Raw genomic sequence first — 24,342 nt, 5'->3', positions numbered from 1 at the left:
CAGCGAGTATTAGAAAGAGATTTCAACACATGATCATTGCCCAAATATGTTTTAAGAACTGCCCATCGGTGTGTTGAGGCAGAGAAAAATGTATAAAGTAACTGAACTGTTGAGAAAAAACGTACTGCCACCGGACAGCAATGAACAGCGCTGCGGCCAACAAGGTTGAGAGTGTGTACAGCACATGGTATGAATACGGCGTATTTGTTCTGTTCTAAAAGCTTCTTCTGCTTTCCTTGATAACGCCCTGACGTGTTGGCAGTGTCGTCACAAGACTGACCTCTGCACTTTGAGAACTCCATTTTGCAAACTTGGCACAGATAATGCAGTTCTTGATTTGCCATCTCTTCACCAGGGTGGCTTTTCAAATTGAGGAATGTTATAAATCGTTCAACTGGTTTCCCACCTGTGGGCGACACATGTCTTAGAACAATGCTCAATTGATCAATATGTGGAAGATCAGGTGTAGAGTCGACAGATAAACGGAAGTACCCAGCAGTATTTATTTCATCCACAGTAGCTGAACGAACTTTGTCACTCATTAGACCAATGAGTTCATCACATATTGTCTTGGATAAGTATGATGGGTTACCTTTGCCAGCATTCCCATATTTTGAGATGTGGCCTGCTAAAAATGGGTCAAACTGAGCCACAAGCTCCAACAATCCCAAGAAATTTCTGTTCTGCAATGATCCAAATGTGTCATTTGATCCCTGGAAAGGCAGACCACGTTCAGCTTATGTTTGCATAACAGCTATAACAGGCTGCAAGACATGTTACCAGTATTCACACTCCCCTTTAATTTGTTCTTCCAATTTTTGTGTCAATCCAAAGCCCTGTCTTCGATTTAAATAGGTCAACATTGAATCTCCTGTGAGTAGAGCTATTTTCATGTTGTTCAATTAAAACAGTATTCCGCCAGTCACTAAATCCATCTGCAGCAAAGCAGGATGTTGAAGGTTTATATGCAAAAAGTTTACAAACAAAACAGTACACAGAGCCTGTTGATGGTGAATACAGTAGCCATTCTCGAGTGTATTTCCCACCATTTGCTTTCATGCCGAAAAATATTTTTATGGACAATATCTTGTTTATTTGAGCATAAGCTTTCGTGAGCTACAGCTCACTTCATCGGATGCATTCAGCTGTAACTCACGAAAGCTTATGCTCAAATAAATTGGTTAGTCGCTAAGGTGCCACAAGTCCTCCTTTTCTTTTTGCGAATACAGACTAACACGGCTGCTACTCTGAAAAATATCTTGTTTGTTTGCCATTGGTAAAAGTCCGACGTGATTTCTCAAATGGCCCAGTGTGGTGTTGACAGTCATTTGATTCACAATCTATCCAGTAAGCTACATCATCGGTACTGAAATCACCCCACATACCAGGATCTTTTCTCCTATTATTTACAGCATGAGCAGGTTCAGTCTCTGACACGTCCACACCTTCTAGAACAATGTCTGTTTTACCGCCAGGTGTAGGATGATCAGTTACAGTCTCTGACACATCCACATGTTCTGGAATGGTGTTTGTTTCACCAATAGAAGGGTCAGTTTCTGAAACACCTACAGGTTTCGGAACGATGTTTGTGCGACTGAGAGAAGATGTTGCTTCCGACGGATTCGCTTTGAAAAATGATGTCAGTTTTGGAAAATTTCACTAGTTTTTTGTTTCTTTTCTTCTGCCAGTTTACATTTCTGTGCTCCACTCAGTTGGTGACATTTCATCCTGCCCCTTATCTCAGTTATCTGAACTTAAAAAAAACCAAATTACACAACGTACACTATTTTTATGTATATATATAATATATAGATATAAGAAAAAAAGAAAACCCGAATCAAGTATGTATAACTCAGAAGAATATATCAGTAATAAAACATACATTTATTGCAATACATAACAGGATCTGATTTCCTCTCATTATTTCAATCTACGTTAGTAGGATGCCCCCCTGGTTTAGTTGGGGATAAGTAATAAAAAGAGAACAGAAAAACGGGGGAAGAGTGTGGAGTGGAGTGTAAGGAAGTCGAACAAAGTTCTGATTTTCCTCATGATGACGACTTCGATGCTTTTTTGGAAATATCAAATATAAAATTTTTTCCAAAAAAAAAATCTCTTTTGTTTTGGGTGCCCCCTGCTTTGCTGGTGCCCTAAGCACGTGCTTAGTCTGCCTGTTGGGTAATCCAGCCCTGGCCATGTGCAATCAACTATTTTCACAGGCGCCGGCTTCTAATTTTCCCCAGGGATGCTCAACTCCCACTCAGCCACAGGCCTCCGCCCCAATTGCACCCCTTCCCCCTGCTCCCAGCCCTGCCCCACCTCTTTCCCCTCAGCCCCACCACCGCTCCATCCCTTCCCCCAAGGCCCCACCCCACCCCACCTCTTCCCTGCCTCTTTCCGCCCCTCCCCGCCCACTCTCTCCCCTCCCTCCCAGCGCCTCCTGCATGCTGCTGAACAGCTGTTCCACGGCGTGCAGGAGGCTCTGGGAGGGTGGGGGAGGAGTTGATCAGCGTGGCCGCCGGCAGGCAGTAGTTGGGGGGAAGGAGGGCCCAGAGGTGTCAGGGCCATGAATTGTTAAGCCTAGATGTGCCTGGACTCCGCCCTGACAAGCCCTCCTACAAATTAAGCACTGGGCTTGATATATGAGCTCAGTTCTGCTTGAATCATCAGGAAAAGGCCAAGGGGGAAAGACCACAGATCTGTGACCTATGGAAGTCTAGGCTGTATGTATTTATTGAGTCAGTTCCCCAACTGCAGTCACCTGAGCTATGCCGATGGACACCAACTGAGGACCAGGGGTGGGCAAACCATGGCCTGTGGGCCGGATCTGGCCTGCCAGCCATTTTAATCCAGCCCTTGAGCAGCGGCTGGGGAGCAGGGTTGGGGACCACTCCACACGGCTCCTGGAAGCAGCCACAGTGCCCCGCTTCGGAACTCCAGCTGGGGAGAAGGGTCGGGGGCCGCTCCACGCAGCTCCTGGAAGCAGCAGTATGCCCCCCCGCCCAGTTCCTATGTGTAAGCGCAGCCAGGGGCCTCCACTCTGCACGCTGCCCCCGCCCCAAGCGCCACCCCTGCAGCCCCAAGTGGCCTGGAACCGTGGTTTTCCATCCTTACAGTGCAGTTTTACTCCTGAAAGTGACCACTAAAATAGCCCTGCGGGGCTCTGTTTTTACTGTGTCTCGCTGATTCCAGCTCCAGTTTGCTCACTTTAAATGCCAGCCCCGTGGAGCCACGCTGGGATCTGGGGGTCAAGCTGGGTTTTTTCTTTCTCATGCATTAGCCCCAGGACTAAAGAATCTTCAGAACATAGTAGGGCCTCATTGACTCCAGCGTTTTCCCCATCTCTTGAAATTATGCCCTCTCTGGACCTTTTGCATCCCTGTTTGCCTTAATGTTGCAGAGAGTTACAGTGTAATTACCACAACTTCCCAGGCAGTTACCACTTAATTGCCATGCTTTGCATTGGGAGCACTGTGGGCCATTTTGTGCATTTGATTTCATTGATTCATGAACAGTGATTTCAACGAAGACTTCTGCTTAAAGTTGGATGGCCCTGTGTTCTTGCCATGCTTGCCAAATAGAGTTATTACAAAACAGCCTCTGTGCGGTGAATTGTCCTCACTGTTGTCATCTGCTCACTGCTTTCCTAATGAAATCATCCTGCCCAAAAGAAAAGTAAAGTCTCCTAGGGGATAGTCAGAATAAGAAATAACCGTGGCCCCTGGTGTATGGGGAGAAGAGCAAAGCATTGGTCTAGTTTCCAAGCACTACCCTGCCTTGCAGAATAATACCTCAACCCTAGTGACCTAAGAATATAAGAATGGCCATACTGGGTCAGACCATGGTTCATCTGGCCCAGTATCCCATCTTCTGACAGTGGCTAGTGCCAGATGCTTCAGAGGGAGTGAACAGACCAGGGTAACTTCTAGTGATCCATTGCCTGTTGTCCAGTCCCAGCTTCAGGTAGTCAGAGTTTAGGAACACCCAGAGCATGGGGTTGCATCTGTGACCATCTTGCCTAATAGCCATTGACGGACCTGTCCTCCATGCATTTATCTCATTCTCCTTTGAACCCACTTATAGTTTTGGCCTTCACAACACCCTCTCCCCCCGGGCAACAAGTTCCACAAGTTGGCTGTGCGTTGTGTGTCTATATGTTTGTTTTAAACCTGCTGCCTATTAATTTCATGGGGCAACCCCTGTTTTTTGTGTGATGCAAAGTGGTAAATAACACTTCCCTATTCCCTTGCTCTGTAGCATGCATGTTTTGATGGACCTCTATCATATCCCCCCTTAATCCTCCCAATCACAGACATGGTATCCATTGCTCAGTAGCACCCAAGAGATCCCCATGCCTCAGACAGCAGAAACCTCTGATCCACTCCTGCCGAGCTTTTACTAAGTGATTTCAATTTCAAGCTGCTGTGACTTCTGATGCGTATTCGTTTGAATGTTCTTCCTCTTCCCTCCCACTATTCTACCCGAGCCGACGTGGAATGATCCATTTGCTTTCCTGCTTCTCCAGGTGAATCAAATAAATTGGTTGCTTTGGCCTGCAGCCAAAGGTCCTAGACAGCTAACGGACAGATGGAGGCTCATTTTGCCAGCTGGCCCACTGCTGGCTAGAGAGAAGAATGACAACATGGCCACTTTTGTATCCCAGCCCCCTTGAAAGGAAGAGAGATTCTTCAGACTGCAGGGGCACGAAGGACTGATCCAACACCCAGTGAAGTCACTGGGAATCTTTCCTTTGATTTCGGTGGGCACTGATCAGACCCTAAGGGAATGGTGCTAGACAGTCCCAGGATGGGTTTGCTTAGATCGGTGCAATAATGTGGTGGCCACACCTGCAGTAATGGACCACGAGAGGACCACGACCATTACTGAAGATGTGAAGGTTCCTGTGTGTATTTCATTCTGGAAGCTGTAGGACAGAGTGAAGGGGAAAACTGGCTCAGCATGGGCCATTATATGATGGGTAAATTGGGCACATTAGTTAGGTTGAGCGGGGGGGGGGGTTTGGAGGGTAACCGCTGTGCCATGTTCGAGCTATTGCCATCTGGCTAAACAAGACTTTGTTGAGTGTTTCAGAAACCCACAGATCTTCCTCCACTGTCACTCTTTATTGAGGTTTCATTGCACTTTTTTGAATCAGCTGATTAGCGAAAGTATTGTCCTCACAGTTTTATCAGCAAATCGGGGGTCAGCTTTGCATTTAGCATCCATCTGATTGGCTGGCAGCCACTTGATTTCATTAGAGTAAATGCACAAAAATGACCTCACTGCATCCACAAGTGACCCCTGAAACTTAGTGGTTTCCTGGCAGGTCACTCATCTGAACTTCTTTGAATGGGCTGGGAGCAGGAAATCCCATGCTAACGAATGACATGCAAAAAGACCACACTCTCTTTATTGGGAAAGAGCCTACTACTGTTACCTGCTAATGGAGCTACTCTTTTAGCTCAAGTGTTAGGGACCAACTTCAGTCCTCATTGAAGTCAATGAGAATCTTTCCATTTAATTCAATGGGCCTTCAGTTGGTCCCCCTTGGTGATGAAGGTCTCAAGTTCAGTTACCGCTGACCACCCACGGTAGGTGTCATTGCACAACCGTCAAACTCCTGTTGCACTTGAGATTCTGCCCCCACTTGGCTCCAGCAAAGTGGGATGTTCAGGGTTTGTCAGATCTTACGCAGGCAAAGCCCCCGTTGGACTAGAGTCTGGAGGAGTTTGCTTTGCCATGTTCCTCTGAAGACTCAGTAGACCTCTGGATCTACTCCAAGGAGCCACTGCAAGTGGCTCTCATGTAGTCGGCTTGAGTTTTAGGAACCAAACAGCTGAGGGGGTCTGGTCCCAGCTCCCAGGTGTGTCACCTGGATGCTCGTTGTGTCTGTTGAGTGCAGAATAGGAATCTGTTGTATAAGCTGCCTTGGGCGCATACGTTACCCAGCAGGCTCCTCTAACTCACAGCATGTCGCAGCGGTGGTGGAGTCTGAAGGCTGGGGATTGTACCACGGCTTGCGGGTGCCCGGAGTTCACATGCTTTGAACGGGGCCCTGCTTTTACTGGCTGTTCTGCTACTGGATGCGATGAGCTGCCGTTTGCTGTTTGATTGAGAGGGAGGAAGGCGGAAGAAAGCCCAGTGTAGAGACAGGACAGATTTGGGTGGGGGAGTTTGAAAAGTAGCCAGGTGAGCACAAAACAAGTCCCTGTCCCCCATCCCCCCCCAGCTCCCTGCTGCTTTATATTTTGGTGTGAACATGGCACGAGCGTGGCAGGTTTCTGTTTAGCCACCTGACTACAGTCTGGGTCTGTGCCCCCATCTTGTGGCCGGTCCACACCAGAGGCTTAGGAGTGTGCTGCTGTGTGTGGTGTGAGAACCAGGGGGTGTTAGCCACAGGGGGGTGATCCGTCCGGGGGGGATTAGCCACAGGGCCAGCTTCCCCCACGCCGCTTCGCGTGTGTGTGACATTGCAGATTGAGCTGGATTGCTGAGGGGCGTACTTCAAGTACTGGTTTACCACAGCTGCGGCTCCCAGAGGATGACCGAATGCCCCCCCCCCCCGTTTTGTTCACACCACTGTAAGCCGGGTTTCTAGCCCAGAGGTCGGCAAACTACGGCCCGTGGGCCACGTCCTGCCCACGGGACCGTCCTGCCCTGCCCTTGAGCTCCCTGGTGGGGAGGCTAGCCCCCGGCCCCTTCCCTGCTGTCCCCCCTTCCCTGCAGCTTCAGCTCGCTGGGCAGCCAGTGCTTCGGGGGGCATGGCTGACTCCGGTCCGGCCACATGGCTGCCAGTCCTGGTGCTCTGAGCAGCATGGTAAGGGGGCAGGGAGCAGGGGGGGTTGGATAAGGGGCAGAGGATCCCGGGGGCAGTCAGCGGACAGGGAGCGGGGGCGGGGGTTGGATGGGGCGGAGGTTCATGGTGGGGGCGGTCAGGGGATGGGGAGCAGCGGGGTTGGATAGGGAGTGGGAGTCTCAGGGGGCCTGCCAGGGGGCGGGGGTGTGGATGGGGTCGGGGCAGTCAGGGGACAGGGAGCAGGGACGGTTGGATGGGGGTGGGGTTCCAGGGGGGGCAGTTAGGGGCAGGGGGCCCTGGGAGGGGACAGTCAGGGGACAGGGAGCAGTGGGGGTTGGATAGGCGGTGGAGTCCCAAGGGGGCAGTCAGGGGGTGGGGGTGTGGCTAGGGGGTGGGGCAGTCAGGGGACAGGGACCTGGTGGGGGGGGGGGTTGGATAGGGGGTGAGGTCCCGGGAGGGGCAGTCAGGGGGCGGGGGTGTAGATAAGGGGTGGGGCAGTCAGGGGACAGGGAGCAGGGGGGTTGGATAGGGGGTGAGGTCCCAGGGGGGCAGTCAGGGGGCAAGGGTGTGGATAGGGGGTGGGGGAGGTCAGGGGACAAGGAGCGGGGAGGGGGTTGGATGGGTCAGGAGGGGGCAGTCAGGGGACAAGGAGCAGGGAAGTTGAGTGGGTTGGGAGTTCTGAGGGGGGCAGTCAGGGGGCGGGAAGTGGGAGGGAGCCGATGTGGCGGGCAGGCTGTTTGGGGGGGCACAGCCTTCCCTACCCGGCCCTCCATATAGTTTCGGAACCCCCATGTGGCCCTCGGGCCAAAAAGTTTGCCCAGTAGCCAGAAGAGCAGGGCCAGGAGGGTCTGGTTGTGGAGGTGGTGATGGTAGTGTGGACATCCATCCGCTGAGAACCCCCCAACTTACGTCACATAGGCCTGTGAATGGCTGGGGGATGGCAGCAGCTTGTGGGCATCATTACCACCCCCGGAGAGGGACAGCTGTCCCCCACATGTTCTGGATGGTTATGCATCTTATCGGGGGAGGCCATTGGCAGGTGGCTTGTCATATGGCCAGCGTCCCCTTCGGCAATGGCTTCATACTTTATGGGTGTGTCCACACGGCAATATAAGCCCAAGGTTAGTGGGACTTGAGTCAGCTGACTCATGTTAGGGAACCCTAGGCTTGAGCATCTACACTGCATTTTAACCCCATGTTTTCTAACCCATGCTCGAACCTATGGCTCTGGTGTCCGCACCTCAGTGCGCAGACCCAAGTCAGAGTAACCAGCTCCCAGAATCCTCAGTGCCCACCCCAGAATGTGGCCGCTCTAGCCTTAGGAGTGTGGTGCATTGTGGGAAAAGTTACCTGCCCACCCTGCCTGTCACCAGGAAGCAGCTCGCTTTGCAAAAGGCTTGATGGGTTCGTTCTCCACTGCAAACCCGGGAGGCTGTCTGATAGCGCGCTTGCAGATCGGGGATCGGAAGACAATGGGTTGACGCTGACCTGAGCTGCTGCCATTGGCAAAGCAGGGGGGGTTTGCAGATGGTTGGGATAGAGAGGACTAAGGAAGGTGTCCCAGGGAATTGTAGGATACTTCCAGCTGCCAGGACCTGAGTCAAGTGGGGCTGCATCTACACTGCAAAACAATAAAGGCTCTGACCCTGGGTCCCAGCTTAACTCGAGCTCGGACCCTCCAGCCATGCAGGGTCCTGGGATCCAGGGTCTGAGCCCTGGATTAGTGCAATTACATGTAGACACAAGAGAGTTTAGGCGTGAGCCTGGGCTCAAGCCTGGGCTTACTTGCAGTGTAGACATACCCTATGTGGTGACCTGATGCAACACGGGCTGTGTTTGGAGAGCCAGGGATGGTTACAGGGTCTTGTCTGGGTCCCAGAGCCTCAGTAACAAATCCCCTTTTTAACCTTTGCAGTCTCTTCTATAGCTTGAAGGACAAGGCCCCGTCGAGCTTTATTTGCCAAGCTAGGCCTGAATGAGAGGAAAGGAAAGGAAAGAATTGGAAACTTGAGAGACTGTTGCTTTAATCGGGGCCCGTGTTATGGGAAGCCAAACATCCCCTTCCCCTGGTGTGAAACCCCCATCTGCCTCCTCCTAGCAGGGAGCAAGTGGGAAGCGGTCAGGGCTCTGAGGAGAGGAAAAGTTCAGAGCGAGAAAGAGAGAGAGAGATCGATCTGAATGTTATGCAGCTTTAAGGATCAAAAATAGACCGCACTTTTATACAGTTTCATTTGGGCAGCCCCAGGAGGGGTGGGCTGAAGCCCCCGATGGCGACCTCCCTCCCCGGCCCACCCACCCCTACCTCACCCACAAGTTCGCTCCCCGCTCCGCTCCACCCCCCCCGCACCCCCTTCACTTCCGCCGCCCGATCTGCGCCATCAAGTGGGCATTGGCGGCGGCCTTTGCCCGCAAGTTCTTGGCCTTGGCGATGTCGAAGAGGATGTTCATGATGTTGGTGGGCACGTCGAGGGACAGGGTGAATTTGGTGCGCCGGTCGGTCTTGGCCCGGTTCTGGTACATCTTCCCCTTGAGCTGCGCCTGCGAGAGGTATTTGTATCGGGTGTCCCCTGCGAACGTCCGTTTCTCCTTTTCCGCCTCCTCCTCTTCCTCCTGCTGCGAGGGTGCCTCCTTCCCAGGCAGGGAGCCGAAACTCCTCTTGTCCAGGAGGGAGTTCTCCTCCAGGCGGCTCTTCTCGGCCTCCGAGAGGGCGGCGTTGAGGCAGCTGAAGAGGGACTCGGCTTTGTACAGCTTGAGGGACAGGCCTGTCCGCACGGCGCACACGATCAGGAGCAGCAGCATGAGTCTGGTGGGCGACATGGTTCCCCCCTGAGGCTCAGGAGAGGGAGAGAAGGCAGGGAAGGTAGAAACGTAGGTGAGGGTCATTCGTATTAATCACGGTGTATCCTCAGGGCACAGAGGCGCTGACTCCGTGGGTGCTCAGCACCCACCGGCAGGCCCCACCGATCAGCTTGTTCCCCCCCCGGCCCCTCCCAGCACCTTCTGCCCGCTGGCGGCCCTGCCGATCAGCTCCGCTCCCTCCCTTCCAGTGCCTCCTGCCCGCCACAGATCAGCTGTTCAGTGGCAGGCGGGAGGCGCCCGGGGGGAGAGGGCAGGGCACGCTCCGGGGAGGGGTGGAATGGGGCAGGAAGAGATGGAGTGGGGCCTGGGGGAAGGAATGGAGTGGGGGGACGGGGTCTCGGGTGGGGTGGGGGGGTCGAGCACCCCCAGGGAAATGAGAAAGCCCACGCCTGTGATGGCGGAATAGTCCGGTGATAAGGGGAGGGGATTGGGATGTCCAGACCTTGGAGGAGGTGTCTAGTGGTAAGTGCAGGGGATGGGGAATCAGGACTCCTGGGTTCTATTCCCACAACTAGGAGGAAGTATGGTCTAGTGCAGAGGCGATGCATGGGGCGGGGGGCATGCAGGGTTGTGTGCCCCCCCAGATTTCTGCCAGGGTTTGCCGACCCAGCCCCCTCCTTGTATGGTAGCTCCCGCAGCTGGCAAGCCGCAAGCTGCAGCCACGGGGAGAGGCAGCCGCAAACAGCTGGGAGATGCAGGGAGGGGCTGCTGAGGGTAAGAGGAGAGGTGTGAGTCTGCGGGGGGGGTGACTCAAGTTGTTGGGGGGGGGTGAACCTTTAAATTGTGCCCCCCCATCAGCAGGTACCAGTCATCTCTGGTTAGAGCAGGGGATTGAATCAGGCCCCTCCCTGTGTTCCACGGTGCCACACCCCTGGGTTCCCTCTGTAATTTTGGGTGGGTCACTAAGACCCACCTTTGGAAAAGTGGCCTCTAATTGTACATGCTGGACCAGAGACCTGATGCTTTGCAGACCTACAGACGATTCATACATAAGGATTGCTTTGCTGCACTGGTGCTGTAATGCAGCTGCCTCTGGGGTGGGACACAACAGCTGTTATAACAGCTCCCGCAGTATTACTTGGGACCCTGCCACAGGGTTGTCAGAATGTCATGGTCACCTCCCATCCTTCTTCCTCGTGCCCCCCCTGTGCTCCATATGACTTCCCAGGCATCACCTTCTAAGCCCCCGCACCCTGACCAACTCAAAGCTGGTTCAAAATGTCGACTTTCGAAAAAGCAGGTCCAGCCCATCGAAGCCCACTAGGCATGCGTCCATGGCGCTAGCTAATGCCAGTGGCAACAAAGGTTCCTATATCACTAGGAAACCCCATGCAGTGTTGGCAACCCATCTATTGCAGCCCTGAGAGTGCATCTGACTATAAACCCCAGTATTGCCGACCCTGACTAGTCAGAAATCGGGAGCCAGGGCCCCTCGAAATCGAGAGCTGACTAACACCAACAACGCTCACCCTGACTGAGTCACCTTGGCTTGACCACAAAATGGCCGCGAAGGACCGCGCCATGTCTAGGGCAGGCAGGGGCTGTATAACCGTGTCCCCACAGAGGTTTGATGGAGCGCTAACATCCCCAATCCCCCTCAGCCCTGCCTTGCCACACAGCTGTCTCATCCCACGTTATTCCAGAGGCGAGCCCGCTGGAGGATGGATTTCCCATGGCAAGCGAAGACAAAAAGCTAAAATTTCGGGGGGGAATGAAATTCTGAAAAAATCTTCATGCAGGGCCAGTGGAAAGGTTTAGTTGTCGCTCTCTGGCTCTCCAGACCATGTAGGTCCTTGGCCACCCTCAACTCTTCCCTCACTTCCTGCAGCCAAGGGCCCATTTTCCCCCATCAGTGCATTTGAAATGGTTCCATTTCACCCATTTAAAGGGACAGTAAACTTCAAAACGAAGGTTGTTCCAGGATGAACCAGCAAAATTTTCTGTGCCGAAAGGCGACATTTCGACTTACCCCCCCCCCTTTTTCTCAATGATACGTCCTTGACATCGACGTCATTTCACGACAAATGTTGGTTTTGCCCAAACACAGTTTTCTGATGGCATGTTGTGATCAGCTCCCTTCCTGAGCTGCTGCTCCTCTAGGAGGGGTGGCTGACAATCACACTGGATATGTCTATATTCATAGGCGCTGGGGCTGGAGCACCCCTCGGAAGCCCCCCATCAGCCCTGCCGATCAGCGCCTCCCCCTCCCTCCCCATGCCTCCTGCCCGCCTTCATCAGCTGTTTTGCGGCATGCAGGAGGCTCTGGGGGCTGGGGAAGGGGCAGGCGTGAGAACGTGGTGCACTCGGGGGAGGGGGTGGAATGCGGCGGGAAGAGGCGGGGTGGGAGTGGGGACTTGAGGGAAGGGGTGGAGTGGGGGGCAAGGCTTGGGACAGAGCCAGGGGGTCGAGCACCCCCCGGCACATTGAAAAGTCGGCACCTGTGTCTATACTGCATACTAGCCTGGGGCTCTGGGACCTGTGGCCAGAGTGGGTACGTCTACACTGCAATGAGAAGCCCGCTGCACCGAGCCGCAGGGCCTGGGTCAATCGACTCGGGCTTGCAGGGCTCAGGCCCGCGGGGCTGAAAATTGCAGTGTAGAGGTCTGGTCTTGGGCTGGAGGCCAGGCTCTGAGACCCACCGCGAAGCTCAAACCCGCTAACCCAGGCCAGCCACAGCTGTGCTGTGTGTGTTACTGCAGTGTAGACGTACCCAGTGTTTCCAAGCTCGGGCTTGAGCATCCACTCTGCATTGTAAACCGGGTCCATAGTGTATTATACAGACCTTCTGGTTCAGGGCTGTGGTTTGAGCTGTGTCCACACTGCAAAACTACCGGGCTTGGCCCTGAGTCACTTGGTCTCTGGTCCACGCCCTCAGCAAGTTCCTAGGGCCATGGTCCTGCGTGCTTTGCTGACCCTTGTCAGACTGAGTTGTGTGTGGGAGAAGAGGGGCTGGGGCCCCAACTGGAGTCAGAGCCCAGGCTCAGTGGGCCGTGGAGACGTATCCTCTGTGAGCTGAGCAAACATTGGGCCTGGAGTGAGACTCCCAGACTCACTGCTCCTGTGACCGGTCCGCACTTGGGAGCCCAGATATTCACAGAGTTTAGGGCCAGGAGGAACCATCTCAGCTGATCTCCAGTATAACCCAGGCCACAGAACCTCACCCAGTTCCCCCTGCCCGGAGCTCCAGTATCTGGGGAGAGGAGGGCTGGAAAGTGGCTGAAGTAGGTCTGCCCCAGCAAGCCAGCCTAACCTAGCGGGAGGCTGTGAAACACCTGCCTTTTCGCGGCTCTGCTGCGCATTCTCTTCCTGGTTTGGAAGGGTTTCTCCTCCTCGGGTCGGCTCTTCCTGAGAGGGGCCGGGCATCCCAACTCCCTTTGAAGTCAAGAGGAGTTCTGAGTGCTCGGCACCGCTCAACATCAGGCCAGCGAATGAGCCATTCACGGCAGGCAGGAAACCTGCTGCAGCTGGACCGAGTGGAGAAACAGGGAGGTCCCAGCCAGCCTGGCACTCCTTTTGACTGTTCACAAACTTTGTTTGCCTGGGACATCCCAGGTAAATCCGCGACTTGAAGGGCGCCCCCCCTCCCGTCCATGGATTCTAGTTGTTTTCCTGGCTAGCATGAAAAACGCTGGCACAGGACTCAGGAGACCTGGTTTCTAGTCCTGACTCTGCCACCGGGCGGCCCATGAGAATATTACTGCCCTGCTCTGTGCCTCAGTTTCCCCATCTATACAATGGGTGTAATGATATTGCCTTCCTTTGTAAAGCGCTTTCAGATCTACTGATGAAAAGTGCTGCATAAGAGCTAGGGGTTGTTATTAATAATGGAAACTCCACCGATGGAGCCATTTGAAATAGGATGGAGGAACAAGCCAGTGTTGGCAAAAGGAGATGCGGAGGGATGAAGAGTTGGCATTTCTAACAGCAAGGCCTCCTAGACACCATCACAGTGACAACACATTGTCTGGCTGTGGATGCTCAAAGGTCCTGGTGCGGTCACTGGCCTGACGCACCCATCAACCATTGCTTCGCAGTGTATGGGAGGGGCCTTAGCATCTATGAATTCCACTGCTCCAAATGATGCTATCCATTCCCTCTTATCTAATCTATTCCATCCAGTCATCCGTGACAATTATAATGAGCCAGCAAAAGCGTAGGAGCGTTGGAGTCCTGCACTTAGGACGGAAGAATCCAATGCACCGCTACAGACTAGGGATCGAATGGCTAGGCAGCAGTTCTGCAGAGAAGGACCTAGGGGTTACAGTGGACGAGAAGCTGGATATGAGTCAACAGTGTGCCAAGAAGGCCAATGGCATTTTGGGGTGTATAAGTTAGGGACATTGCCAGCAGATCGAGGGATGTGATCGTTCCCCTCTATTCGACATTGGTGAGGCCTCATCTGGAGTACTGTGTCCAGTTTTGGGCCCCACACTACAAGAAGGATGTGGAGAAATTGGAGAGAGTCCAGCGAAGGGCAACAAAAATGATTAGGGGACTGGAACATATGAGTTATGAAGAGAGGCTGAGGGAACTGGGATTGTTTAGTCTACAGAAGAGAAGAATGAGGGGGGATTTGATAGCTGCTTTTAACTACCTGAAAGGTGGATCCAAAGAGGATGGATCTAGACTATTCTCAGTGATAGCAGATGACAGAACAAGGAGTAATGGTATCAAGTTGCAGTGGGGGAGGTTTAGGTTGGATATTAGGAAAAACTTTTTCACTGGGAGGGTGGTGAAACACTGGAATGCGTTATCTAGGGCGGTGGTGGAATCCCCTTCCTTAGAAGTTTTTAAGGTCAGGCTTGACAAAGCGCTGGCTGGGATGATTTAGTTGGGATTGGTCTTGCTCTGGGCAGGGGGTTGGACTAGATGGCCTCCAGAGGTCCCTTCCAACTCCGTTATTCTATGATTCTATGATTCAATGAATTTCCCGTTGGGTCGCTGCCCTGAGTGAGGAGTCGGTAGCTAGAGGGCTGGGGATTTTCTTTGGCAGTGTGACGCGCTGTTACATCACGGGCCGTGTCACAGGGGAACGGGGCAGATTGCTTGTTTCATGGCCAGCTCTCTCGTCCCTGCAGCCAGGAGGATGATCCAAGGCTGTGAATGAACCTGGGACCAAATAGGTAAACAGCCGAATGCTGTGGCAATGCTGTACACAGGCATCGCTAGGCATCACAGGCTCCGCACCCCGGCCAGCTGCAGGGCAGCATTGTCCCAGGGAGGAAGCAGGCCGAGGGATCCTACATGCATGCACGGACCGTCACGGAGGCACACACAGACCCGCAGGGACGGACACACAGACACTCACCTTCTCTTTAGAAAAGTGCCTTATTCAGCTAATATTTCCCCCCATTATTCCAACCTGTAGCACTTGGGTGGCACCTTTCTTAGGATGCCCTCACAGCATTTCACAAGAGCTGGCGCCAGTTTTACAGACGAGGCAATTAAGGGGCAGGGGGATGTAGTTATATTACGGCAAAGCCTAGGGGCTCCGATCCAGGCTCCACTGTGCCAGGCGCTGTACACACACAGAATGAAAAGACAGTCCCTATCTCAAAGAGCCTTCAGCCCGGCTGCCCAAGGTCACACCCTGGGAGCTAGGAACTAGTCGTGTGATCTAGTGGCTAGAGCACCAGCCTGGGACTCAGGGGTCTTGGCTTCTTGTCCCAGCTCTGCCACTGGCTGTCTGGATGAACTGGGGTAAATTCTGTGCCTCAGTTTCCCCATATGTAAAATGGGGATAATGACACTGCTCTCCTTTATAAAGTGCTTTGAGATCTACTAATGAAAAGCATGAGATTGTAATATTCCCTAGCTACTATGCCACACTGCAGACTCAAAACCGCCAAGCTTGGCTTTTCCACTGTACCAATATCGACCTTTTAGATCCTGACACAAAACAAAGCGGTGTGCAGAGACCCTTGTGTGTGCTGCCTTTTGTGAGCCACAGGCTCCCTCTAGTGGGTATTTCAGTACCCTGCAGGCTAAGCAATAAGTGACAGAGCCCCTATCCGTATGTCTACACAGCAACTAGGCACCCGCGCCTGGCCCAGGCTCACAGGGCTTGGACTGTAGAGATGTTTCAATAGCCTTCCAGGCTCTAGCACCCTGCGAGGTGTGTGTGTGTCTCAAAGCTCAGGCTCCAGCCCGAGCCTGGAAGTCTACACAGCAACAAAAGAGCCCCCCAAGCCCGAGTCAGCTGGCACGGGCTGGCCGCGGGTTTGTCTTTGCTGTGTAGACAGACCCAAGGAGAGACAAGGTGGGTGGGGTAATAGCTTTTACTGGGCCAACCTCTCTTGGTGTGAGAGAGACACTCTGCCGAGCTCCCACAGCGCTCTTCTTGTCTCTCTAATATCCTGGGACCAACGCGGCCACAACCCTGCAGAGAGCCTCATTTGTGGGTCCAAAGCAGGTGTCCAACGCAGTCTGGCTAGATCCTCTATTGTCATTCCCGTGGGTCACTCACCCGGCTCAAACTCTGTGTGACTTGCTGCAGGGCTGGAGGGGGGCAGTTGGATTTTCAATTCAAGATCGCAATATCAGAGAGCCTAGAATATAAAACCTCCCCTGATATTTAGGGCTGGTGGAGGGAACCAGGGGGACATCCCCACAGACGGGAGCCAGTCACAGAATAGGTACAGCACAGACAGCCATACTGACCGCTACCTGGCACCCTGCAGCTAATGTGCCCCAAATCTGACCAGGCTTGAGTGATCTCCAGTGGCCAGGGCCGTGGCTTTGGGCACAGGAATGGGGAGGGCTAAGCAGGAGCCAGTGGAGAAAGGGAGGATGGGGAAGCCAGCAGGCCCACTCTGCCCCATTAAGGGCTCGTGGAGGACTTACTCTGGGCCTTAGGGCATGTGCTGTGGCCTTCCCACCCATTCCACACATCTATTATCTTAGCTGGTCTGCCTAAGCCTCCAGCGGATCCTTGGGGTCCCTCCCAGCCAGCCCCCACCGGATGGGGGCATTATGAGCCTTGTCAGATCCCCAGCTAGGGTTGGTCCCCATAATGGGCCAAATTCAGACAAAGCTGCAGCCCTGGATGAGAATCTTCAGAATGGTGGAGGCTGGGGGCCCCTCTGCCAGCCACCTAAGGCTCATGCGGGACCCCCTGATCCTCTTCCCATCTGTGTGGGGAAGGTTGAGGTACCCCAAAAGGTTTCTGAGGTGGGCCTCAGGGAGCCTCCTACCACCCATGGGAGGTGAAGCTGGAGCACCTTTCAAGTAGCCTTCTGGGGCTTGCCAGGAGGCTGGTACACTTATCCAGGCAGAGCCCTCCTCCTGGGTGCCCTCTAAGTTCCACAGGAATCAGGCCTGAGGAGACGCAAAGGAAGGAAGTGGGGAATGCCCCTTGATATGTGCCCCCAACAATCCTCCTGCTCCCCTCATCCCCCCTTTTAAGACCTGAGACGGTTCCCACCCTGCACACATCCTAAGGTCTGCCAGAGAGGGGCTTCCCTCTTGGGCTGTGCATGGGAACGCTCCCCTCCCCACAGACAGTAGGGAGTCAGGGGAAAGGGAGGGAGCATTCCCGCCGCCCCATTTCCAAGCCCACTGCTCCCTCCAGTCCCTCAGTAGGACAATTTAAAAAACTAAGGAAATTCCCATACAAAAAACTTTCTTGCAGGGTGTTTAAATCTGCAAGCCCATCCCAGTGTGTTGAGCGGGCCTCACCTTTCCAGTGCATTACAGTTAATAAAATAAAGTAAGCACCCCAGGAATTTCAATGCTGAGGTTTCACTTCCATAACAAGCCACAGTCACGCTCACAAAACACCCATAACCTTAACTCTGCCCCCTAGAGCTGTGAGGCTGTAGTATTCTCAGCTGGGTTTAGAAAGCATTGTGTAACATCACTGCCAGGCTTGGTCTTAAGGAAGTCGGTGGTTCAGCTGAACGTCTTTTGAGTGAAAGAAGTCATCTAAGAGAATGAGAACGAAGTTGTCGATTTGATTTATGGACCAAACACCCAACTCTTGTCCAAGAACATCTGGCCTGGATGGTTGTTTGAAATTGTTCCCTGTTTGGTAAATCCCAGGGTACTAATGGCTAGAGTCACTGTGGAGGTTGATAATAATTAACGTGTACGGGGTGGAGGAATGGCCCTGTAATTCCTGTCTGGATGGGTGACTTTGCATATGGAACTGCATAGAAAACTGTCTGCCTGATTCTCAACTGCCTTGCACTTTGTATCTCGGAAACCCCTGGATCAAATGATCCCAAATTTGGATCACTGACCCCAGCCAGTGCCCCCATGGTGCTCCCCAAATTACAAGGCAATCTGAGTCACCATGCAAATATTAGAGCACTTAGGAAAGCTGAGCTTTAACCAGAAAGTTGGTCTCAATTTTAGCTATCGTAGCTCTGTATATCTGTATATCTATAGTATCGTAGTACTATAACATAGTCATTTATACATGTGCAAAATGGGTGCACAGTGGTGCACAAGACTACCATCTGGAGCGGGTCTCATTCTCCCCCCACTTTGCGCAGGTGTAAATAACGACACAAAGCAGAAGGCAATGGCAGAGAGGGCCCACAGTGTTGTGAAAATGGTTTTAAAAACGCCCGATACCTTGAGAAAATATAAAGTGACTGGGGATTGTTAATGAAGAAAGCACAGAGCGCCTGCCCTGGGCCTGGTGACGCTGGCCACTGGCGCAGAATGCATAGTCCACTGTGAGTAGGGTGACCAGATGTCCCGATTTTATAGGGACAGTCCCAATTTGGGGGGGCTTTTTCTTATATAGGCACCTATTACCCCCCACCCCCGTCCCGATTTTTCACACTTGCCCTCTGCTCGTCCTAACTGTGAGCTGGAGGTGGTTTTTACAGCGTGCATCCCTCTAGTATTTTGGGGAGGGCTGCCTGGACAAGAAATCTGCGGCCGAGAGAGCTCTGAAGGACGGTTTTTTCAGGCCAACGGCTGCAGCGGTATTTTTACCGGCTCTTCCCGAGGACCGAGCTGTGCAGTGCAACGTTTCTCCATTTCCCCACGTGTGAGGTTTGGCAGCTGTTGCCTCCACCGGGGCAGAGTTAAGGCTATGGCTGTTATCGGAGGGTAACTCAGTGGCTGGTGGCAGAAATACTAGCTCACTCTGGAACTTTCCAGGCTTCTACATTTTCACAATGGTTGCCAACGTGAACGTGCTCAGAAGAGAAGACATGCTCCTCACGCTGATATTTGCCTGTAATTGTCACTTCCCCTGGACCAAGGGCTGAGCTGGGGACTAGTTAATGTTTGTGTAGTGCTTTGAAGGCATAAAGCAACATGGAAATGGTGCGGGTATTGGTTGTCTGTTATGAGCGCTTTGGGATGGAGCCTTGTTTTGCAGGGCCTGTTGGCGTGGTGGCATCTCCATCTCTCCTGTGCCTCTAGCACACAATTTGGCCTCTTGAGGATGGAAATACTTGAATTTAATTAAAGTAATTGGGATCAATACAGGGGTAGTTGGGTGAAATGTAACAGCCTGGGACAGGAGATCATACTAGGGGATCTGATGGTTCCTTCTGGCCTCTATGAAATCAGGCATCCAAGACAATGATGAGTCTGTAGGTCTCTAGAGGCCTTTTCGTCTCTCCAGTTAGCACAGCCCTGCTCTGGCATCAGGTCTGGCCAGGTCCTATGGGCTCACGGTGGCTTTGAACAGGTCCATGCTATATAGCTGGACTGGAAAGCTGTCTGAGGACAGTCATGGATCAACTACTAAAAGGGTCCCTTTCAGCTGAGATCAGCTCAGGAAGACTCCTAGTGGCTGGGCGAAAAGGAAGCGCCTTCCTGACTCCTGGAAGAGCGTGATGGACCAGTTTGGGTCTCACTTATGGTGCAGGAGACACCCACCACCCACTGAGCTTGCCACGCCTGCTGGACAAGGAGGCCTGTCATTGCTCGCTGCCATTCTCACTTGTTTCCTCGGGGCGATGTGCCAGGCACAATGGTGACGGAACCAGGCATCTGCCTGTAACAGCCTGCCATGGTTCGGAGGACAGGCGGCTGGAGAATGGAAGTGGAGCTCTGAACTGGGCCCGGGTCCAACGGAGTACGTAGGCCTGTGTATAACGCTGAGCATGCGTGTGTACCCATGCGTTGGAGTCAGCAGAACTGGCCACCATATTTCACCCCGTCTCTCTGCAGAATGAGGCGCGTCTGTCGGCTTAGAGGACCCAGGACCCATATTCCTCATCCGGGAGCCACCTCTCAGTGCGGCCCATTTCACAACAACCTGCAACCTCTGCTCAGGCCAGGTGAGACCCGCCGGCCCGAGCCTACAATGCACATGTGGACATGGTTAGGTCTGAGGCCCCGTGGCTGCATATGTCTGAGCAAGAGTGAGGGCTGCCTGGCACGCAGGGGCTGCTGGTTTTTTCAATCCCATTCCTGTCCTTAGCTGGTGGCTCCCACCACTCTCCCCTCCACCCTCTCCAAGGGGCTCTGCTCATTCTCCACCCTTCTGCCGCCTTCCTCTTTTAATTAGAAAAGGGTTCCTGCTGCCCCGCTCCCAGCCCTCTGGCTGCCGAGGGACCGGGAGAGCCTGCGCTGATCGTGGGTCCCAAGGCCCAGCTCAAGGGGGGGCCTCAGGGCTGGAATAGCACTGGGGCAGGACTGAGGTGTGAAGGCTGAGCTGTGTGCCCATAGGTCAGGATTGTGGCGTGCACCGTGTCTGCCACCGCTTTGCCTGGCTCAAGCTTGTGTGATCAGCCTCTCGCTTTGGTTGCACTATGGGCCTGATCCTGCGAGATGTTCAGCACCCTCGTCAATGGCAGGGGAGAGTGTCCAGGAATCGCTCGGCGCCTTGCAAAATCAGGACTTAAACTCTGCCATGAAACGTTAATAGGCCGATAACCCCCCCCGCCACACACACACATCTGAGATACAGCCTTTGACCTGGCATTTCACTTCCCAGCCCTGGGAACAGGGAGGCAGGAGACCCTTCAAAAGTTATTTTAACTTCCTGCCAGAGGGACAGGGACTATGGGGCGGGGGGGCTGTTTTGTAAGAGTGGCTTTCCGTTCTCCCTGTTCTCTGACGCCCACTGCTCTCACGCTGCTGTCCCGGAGTAATCGATTGCATCAATAAACTTGGCTGCATGAGCTGGAGTCGGATAGATGGAGTTTTGATAAGTTTTAAACCGTACGCCCGACAGGATTCATCAGCCTGCACTTGCCTGAATAGATCTCAGCAAAGACCCACATCCTGCTTATTTTCCCCTATAAATACATGGGCCCAGCTCCTCAGTGGGTGGAAATCCGTGTTGCTCTACAATAGATTTCCACCTGTTGAAGATCTGGCCCCCTGTGCTCTGTTAGTGTCAAGGGCTATTGGCTCTGGATTATTACGAGCTACCGTTTTGACAGCTGTGTTGTTCAGATTTTGTTTGGAAACACCCAGCTGTGATTAAGAACTAATCGAGCCCCTTCCAACGTTGTCTCCAGGGATGATATTCCACTAATCAGTGCGAATCTGTCAGACAATTTGCATCTCTCTGAGCCCTGCACAACTAATTATCAAATCAGTTCGCAACACTCTTTATACCATCATCTGATAATGGAAAGTCTGGCCCTAGGTCAGGCGATGATTGGGCTAGCTTGTCCCATCTCTGAAAACTCTTTGGGGGCTTCCTGGGAGCTGTCATTGGTGACGGGGACCACAGAACATAAAAAAAAGCAAATGAAACATGCCCCAAATCATCATTGGTTTTCAGATGCCCAGACGCAGGATTGATATCATAAAAAAATTCAATCAAGGCAAAGTCTCAACACAATACACTGCCGATGGCCTGGCTAATGAGTTCCCTTTGCTTGGCTACTGCAAAAAATACCTTTTGGTAGCCATCCTGTTGTGTCTCTTGTACCTGAGAATCCTAGTGCACTGGTAACCATTACAAAGTCTTGCTCCCCGGAACTGTCACCAAAGAAATGTGGAATTCAGCCAAAAGAAGCAGCAAACCAGTTTCTGAAGAGGCTTGGATTGAGTCTGATGATGACATTTACGAGACGTGATCCACAGGTGCCTTTAGGGGCACATCTTCAGCTGGGATAAATTGTCATAGCTCCATGGACAATTTACAGACATTATATAGAAAAGCTACAGACAATTGGAGCTATCAGAATTTACACTAGCTGGGGACCTACACCTGCCTCTTAGCTATTAAAGACAGGAGGAAACGTGAAGCAGACATGCAAGGCAGGTCAAGCAAGTTGGGAATAACGCTTTTTCTGACTTATGGGTGTCCCCCTATAACAAAGACTTCAGCTAGAGCTAATGAGATGGATCTGATTTGCACAGCTCAGCTTCCCATCGAAAGTAGTCGCAGAAAGATCAAATATTACACATTTGGATCTCAGCCACAGACACCTCCACTTTGATAACTAATAAACCAACTGCACATTTCAAATGGCCCATTTCATTGCTGATGCACAAAACTGACTTTAGCCGTGGGGGCTGACTCTGTCTTGCTTTCCCATTCTGTCTTTAGATATAGCATTTTGTGTCCCCCTCCCTGGAGATAACCCTTGAAAAATGTCAATCCCACCTCTTTCCCCCGTCCCTGGAGCTAGTCAGTTTAACTCTGAAAACTCCAGCCGGTGCTTTAGCTGATCCTTTGCCTCAGTAACTCAAAAGACAGAGTCATTTTTGTCTCTTAATACAGTTTCCTAGACTGCTTTTTGATAGAATGCTTCTCTCCTTTTGCATAGAAATGTAGCGCCTAGCAGGGACCCAAGCACCTAGGAGAAGCACTGAAATATTTAAACTTTGTTGCAAACAAAGCTGGTTGCTCTTTAATAAATGAATTCCAAGCAATGCACTCACCTGTAAGTCTTCTGTGCTCAGGAGGGAGAGCGCTCACTGTTGCAAGCCGCCGTCTCAGAGTAAGGAGAAATATATCAGGACCATTAGCCTGAACTTCTGTATCCTGCCTTTTCTTTTATTGTTATTAAGAGGGCTGCGATATTTTTTCTCTCTATGGAAACGCTTCCCCCCCCCCTCCCTTGTGTATATATAAAAATGAGTGATCACGGGGTCTGAATCGTAACTCCAGCCGCGGCGCCTTCATTTGGACATGATTTCATTAAAATGAAATCAGAAGGAGCTGGCAACGTCACGGGGCTGAGATGTCCCTTCCCATTCAGAAAAAAAAAAAGAAAAAAAGCTGGCTATTAAGAGTCACACCAAGAAGAGGAGCTGTTGCAAACTCCAGGACCGTACAGAGTACACACAGATACACATATGCTTTGCTCGAACTCTCCTGCTTGGAATCAAGAGACATTGCACTAACACTTAGCACGCTGGGCCAGATTTTTAAAGGTATTTAGGCCCCTAACGATGAAGATAGGCACCTAGTGGGATTTTTAAAAGCACCTCGGCTCCTATTTGAGTCTTTATACCTTTACAAAACTGGCTCTTTGTCTCTTCTGTGTATTTGCAGACATTCAGGGCAAAATCTATCCCTGGTGAATGCCACTGACTTATTTCACTTGCATCAGTGGTAGATTTGGCCTTTATTAACCAATATTTAGCTCAGCCCATTTGTGGTAGATGAGGAAGTATTACTGTCCTCACGTGACAGACTGGGGAAATGGAGGCCGCGAGGTTATGAGACTTGCCCCAGGCTACAGAAAGATTTAGAGATGGAGTTCGAATTCCAGAGACCCTGCCTTCCAGAGCCCAGCCAGCTACCAGAACGAGGAGCTGCTTTGATGATAACAAAAGGCAACACAAAGCAAAGTCAACACAACCCAGGATAAAGTCGCTAGAATTGCTGGGGGGCTTTATGCCAAGGAGCCTTAGGCAAGGAGGGGTTTGTGGAAGTTTGGTTCTATGGTGTGATGAGCGACACTCACAAGATTCAAAGACCTTCAGTTCATTTGGGATAAGAGAAGCATCCAGGAGTTTGGCTGCTTCTCAGAACCTACTCGGGCGTCTCTGAGGTGCCAATCAAGATAGAAATCTCCCCGGACCAAGCTTCCTAGTGAACATTCCAGCCTCTGGAACATCCTGAGAAGAGTTGCTCATGCAACCTCCTGGGCTTTTGTTTTCAGCTAAAACCAGCGCGTGCAGCGCTGCAGACCAAAGCTACAAAAAAAAAAGGTACCTGAACTTTTGTAAATATGGAACCTGGTTTTCAGAAAGTGCTGAGCACCTGCCCTCTGAGAATCAGGCCCCTTTAGGTGTCTCCAGTTAGACTGAGCTGTTTCAAGGAAGGTTGGTCTGGTGGTTAAGACAATTGAGTAGGACTCTAGAAACCGAGGTTCAATTACTGGTCCTGCTACAGTCTTTCTGCGTGACCTTGGCCAAGTCACTTAGCCACGGCAAGCCCCAGAGATGGGTTACTGTGCTTGATAGATCAAATATCTGATTGGTTATGGGATAAATCCTTTGATGAGCCTCAGAGACAAAGAAAGTGGGGATTGAAAAGGATTAACTCATCCCCTTATTATCTGCTTAGGGTTTACTTTCTTGTTCATTCCTCCCATTATACCGATAGCCTTTCAATGCTACATGCCTGAGTCCCCACCCCTCACATCCTTATAGATCAGCAGTAACGTTATTGAAGCCAATGGAGCATCACCAGCAATTGAACGGGAGGATCAGGCTCTGCCGTGCTTTACTCCATTGGTTCTGAAACTGACTGATCACGGCAGGGACTCCTTACTCATTTACCTGGGTGAAACTGCCTTGATTTC

The 24,342-nt window shown here is 52.1% G+C and overlaps 1 protein-coding gene across 1 annotated transcript; it reads right to left on the bottom strand.

Annotated features, from left to right (window-relative positions):
• Positions 1-9,148: 9,148 nt before the first annotated feature.
• On the bottom strand, positions 9,149-22,575 carry UCN3 (urocortin 3; the record flags this gene model as incomplete). Its single annotated transcript, XM_084617629.1, has 2 exons — positions 22,469-22,575; positions 9,149-9,622 (listed from the first exon to the last, which is right to left on the bottom strand). Exon 2 carries the CDS (start codon positions 9,611-9,613, stop codon positions 9,149-9,151), a length of 465 nt encoding a protein of 154 aa, XP_084473755.1. The 5' UTR covers positions 9,614-9,622; positions 22,469-22,575.
• Positions 22,576-24,342: the final 1,767 nt, after the last annotated feature.

This window comes from Lepidochelys olivacea (genome assembly GCF_965140295.1).
Source record: "Lepidochelys olivacea isolate rLepOli2 genome assembly, chromosome: 1".
Classification (NCBI taxonomy): Eukaryota; Metazoa; Chordata; order Testudines; family Cheloniidae; genus Lepidochelys; species Lepidochelys olivacea.
The sequence above is the reverse complement of the archived record's forward strand: the minus strand, read 5'-3'. Positions and strand labels throughout refer to the sequence as shown.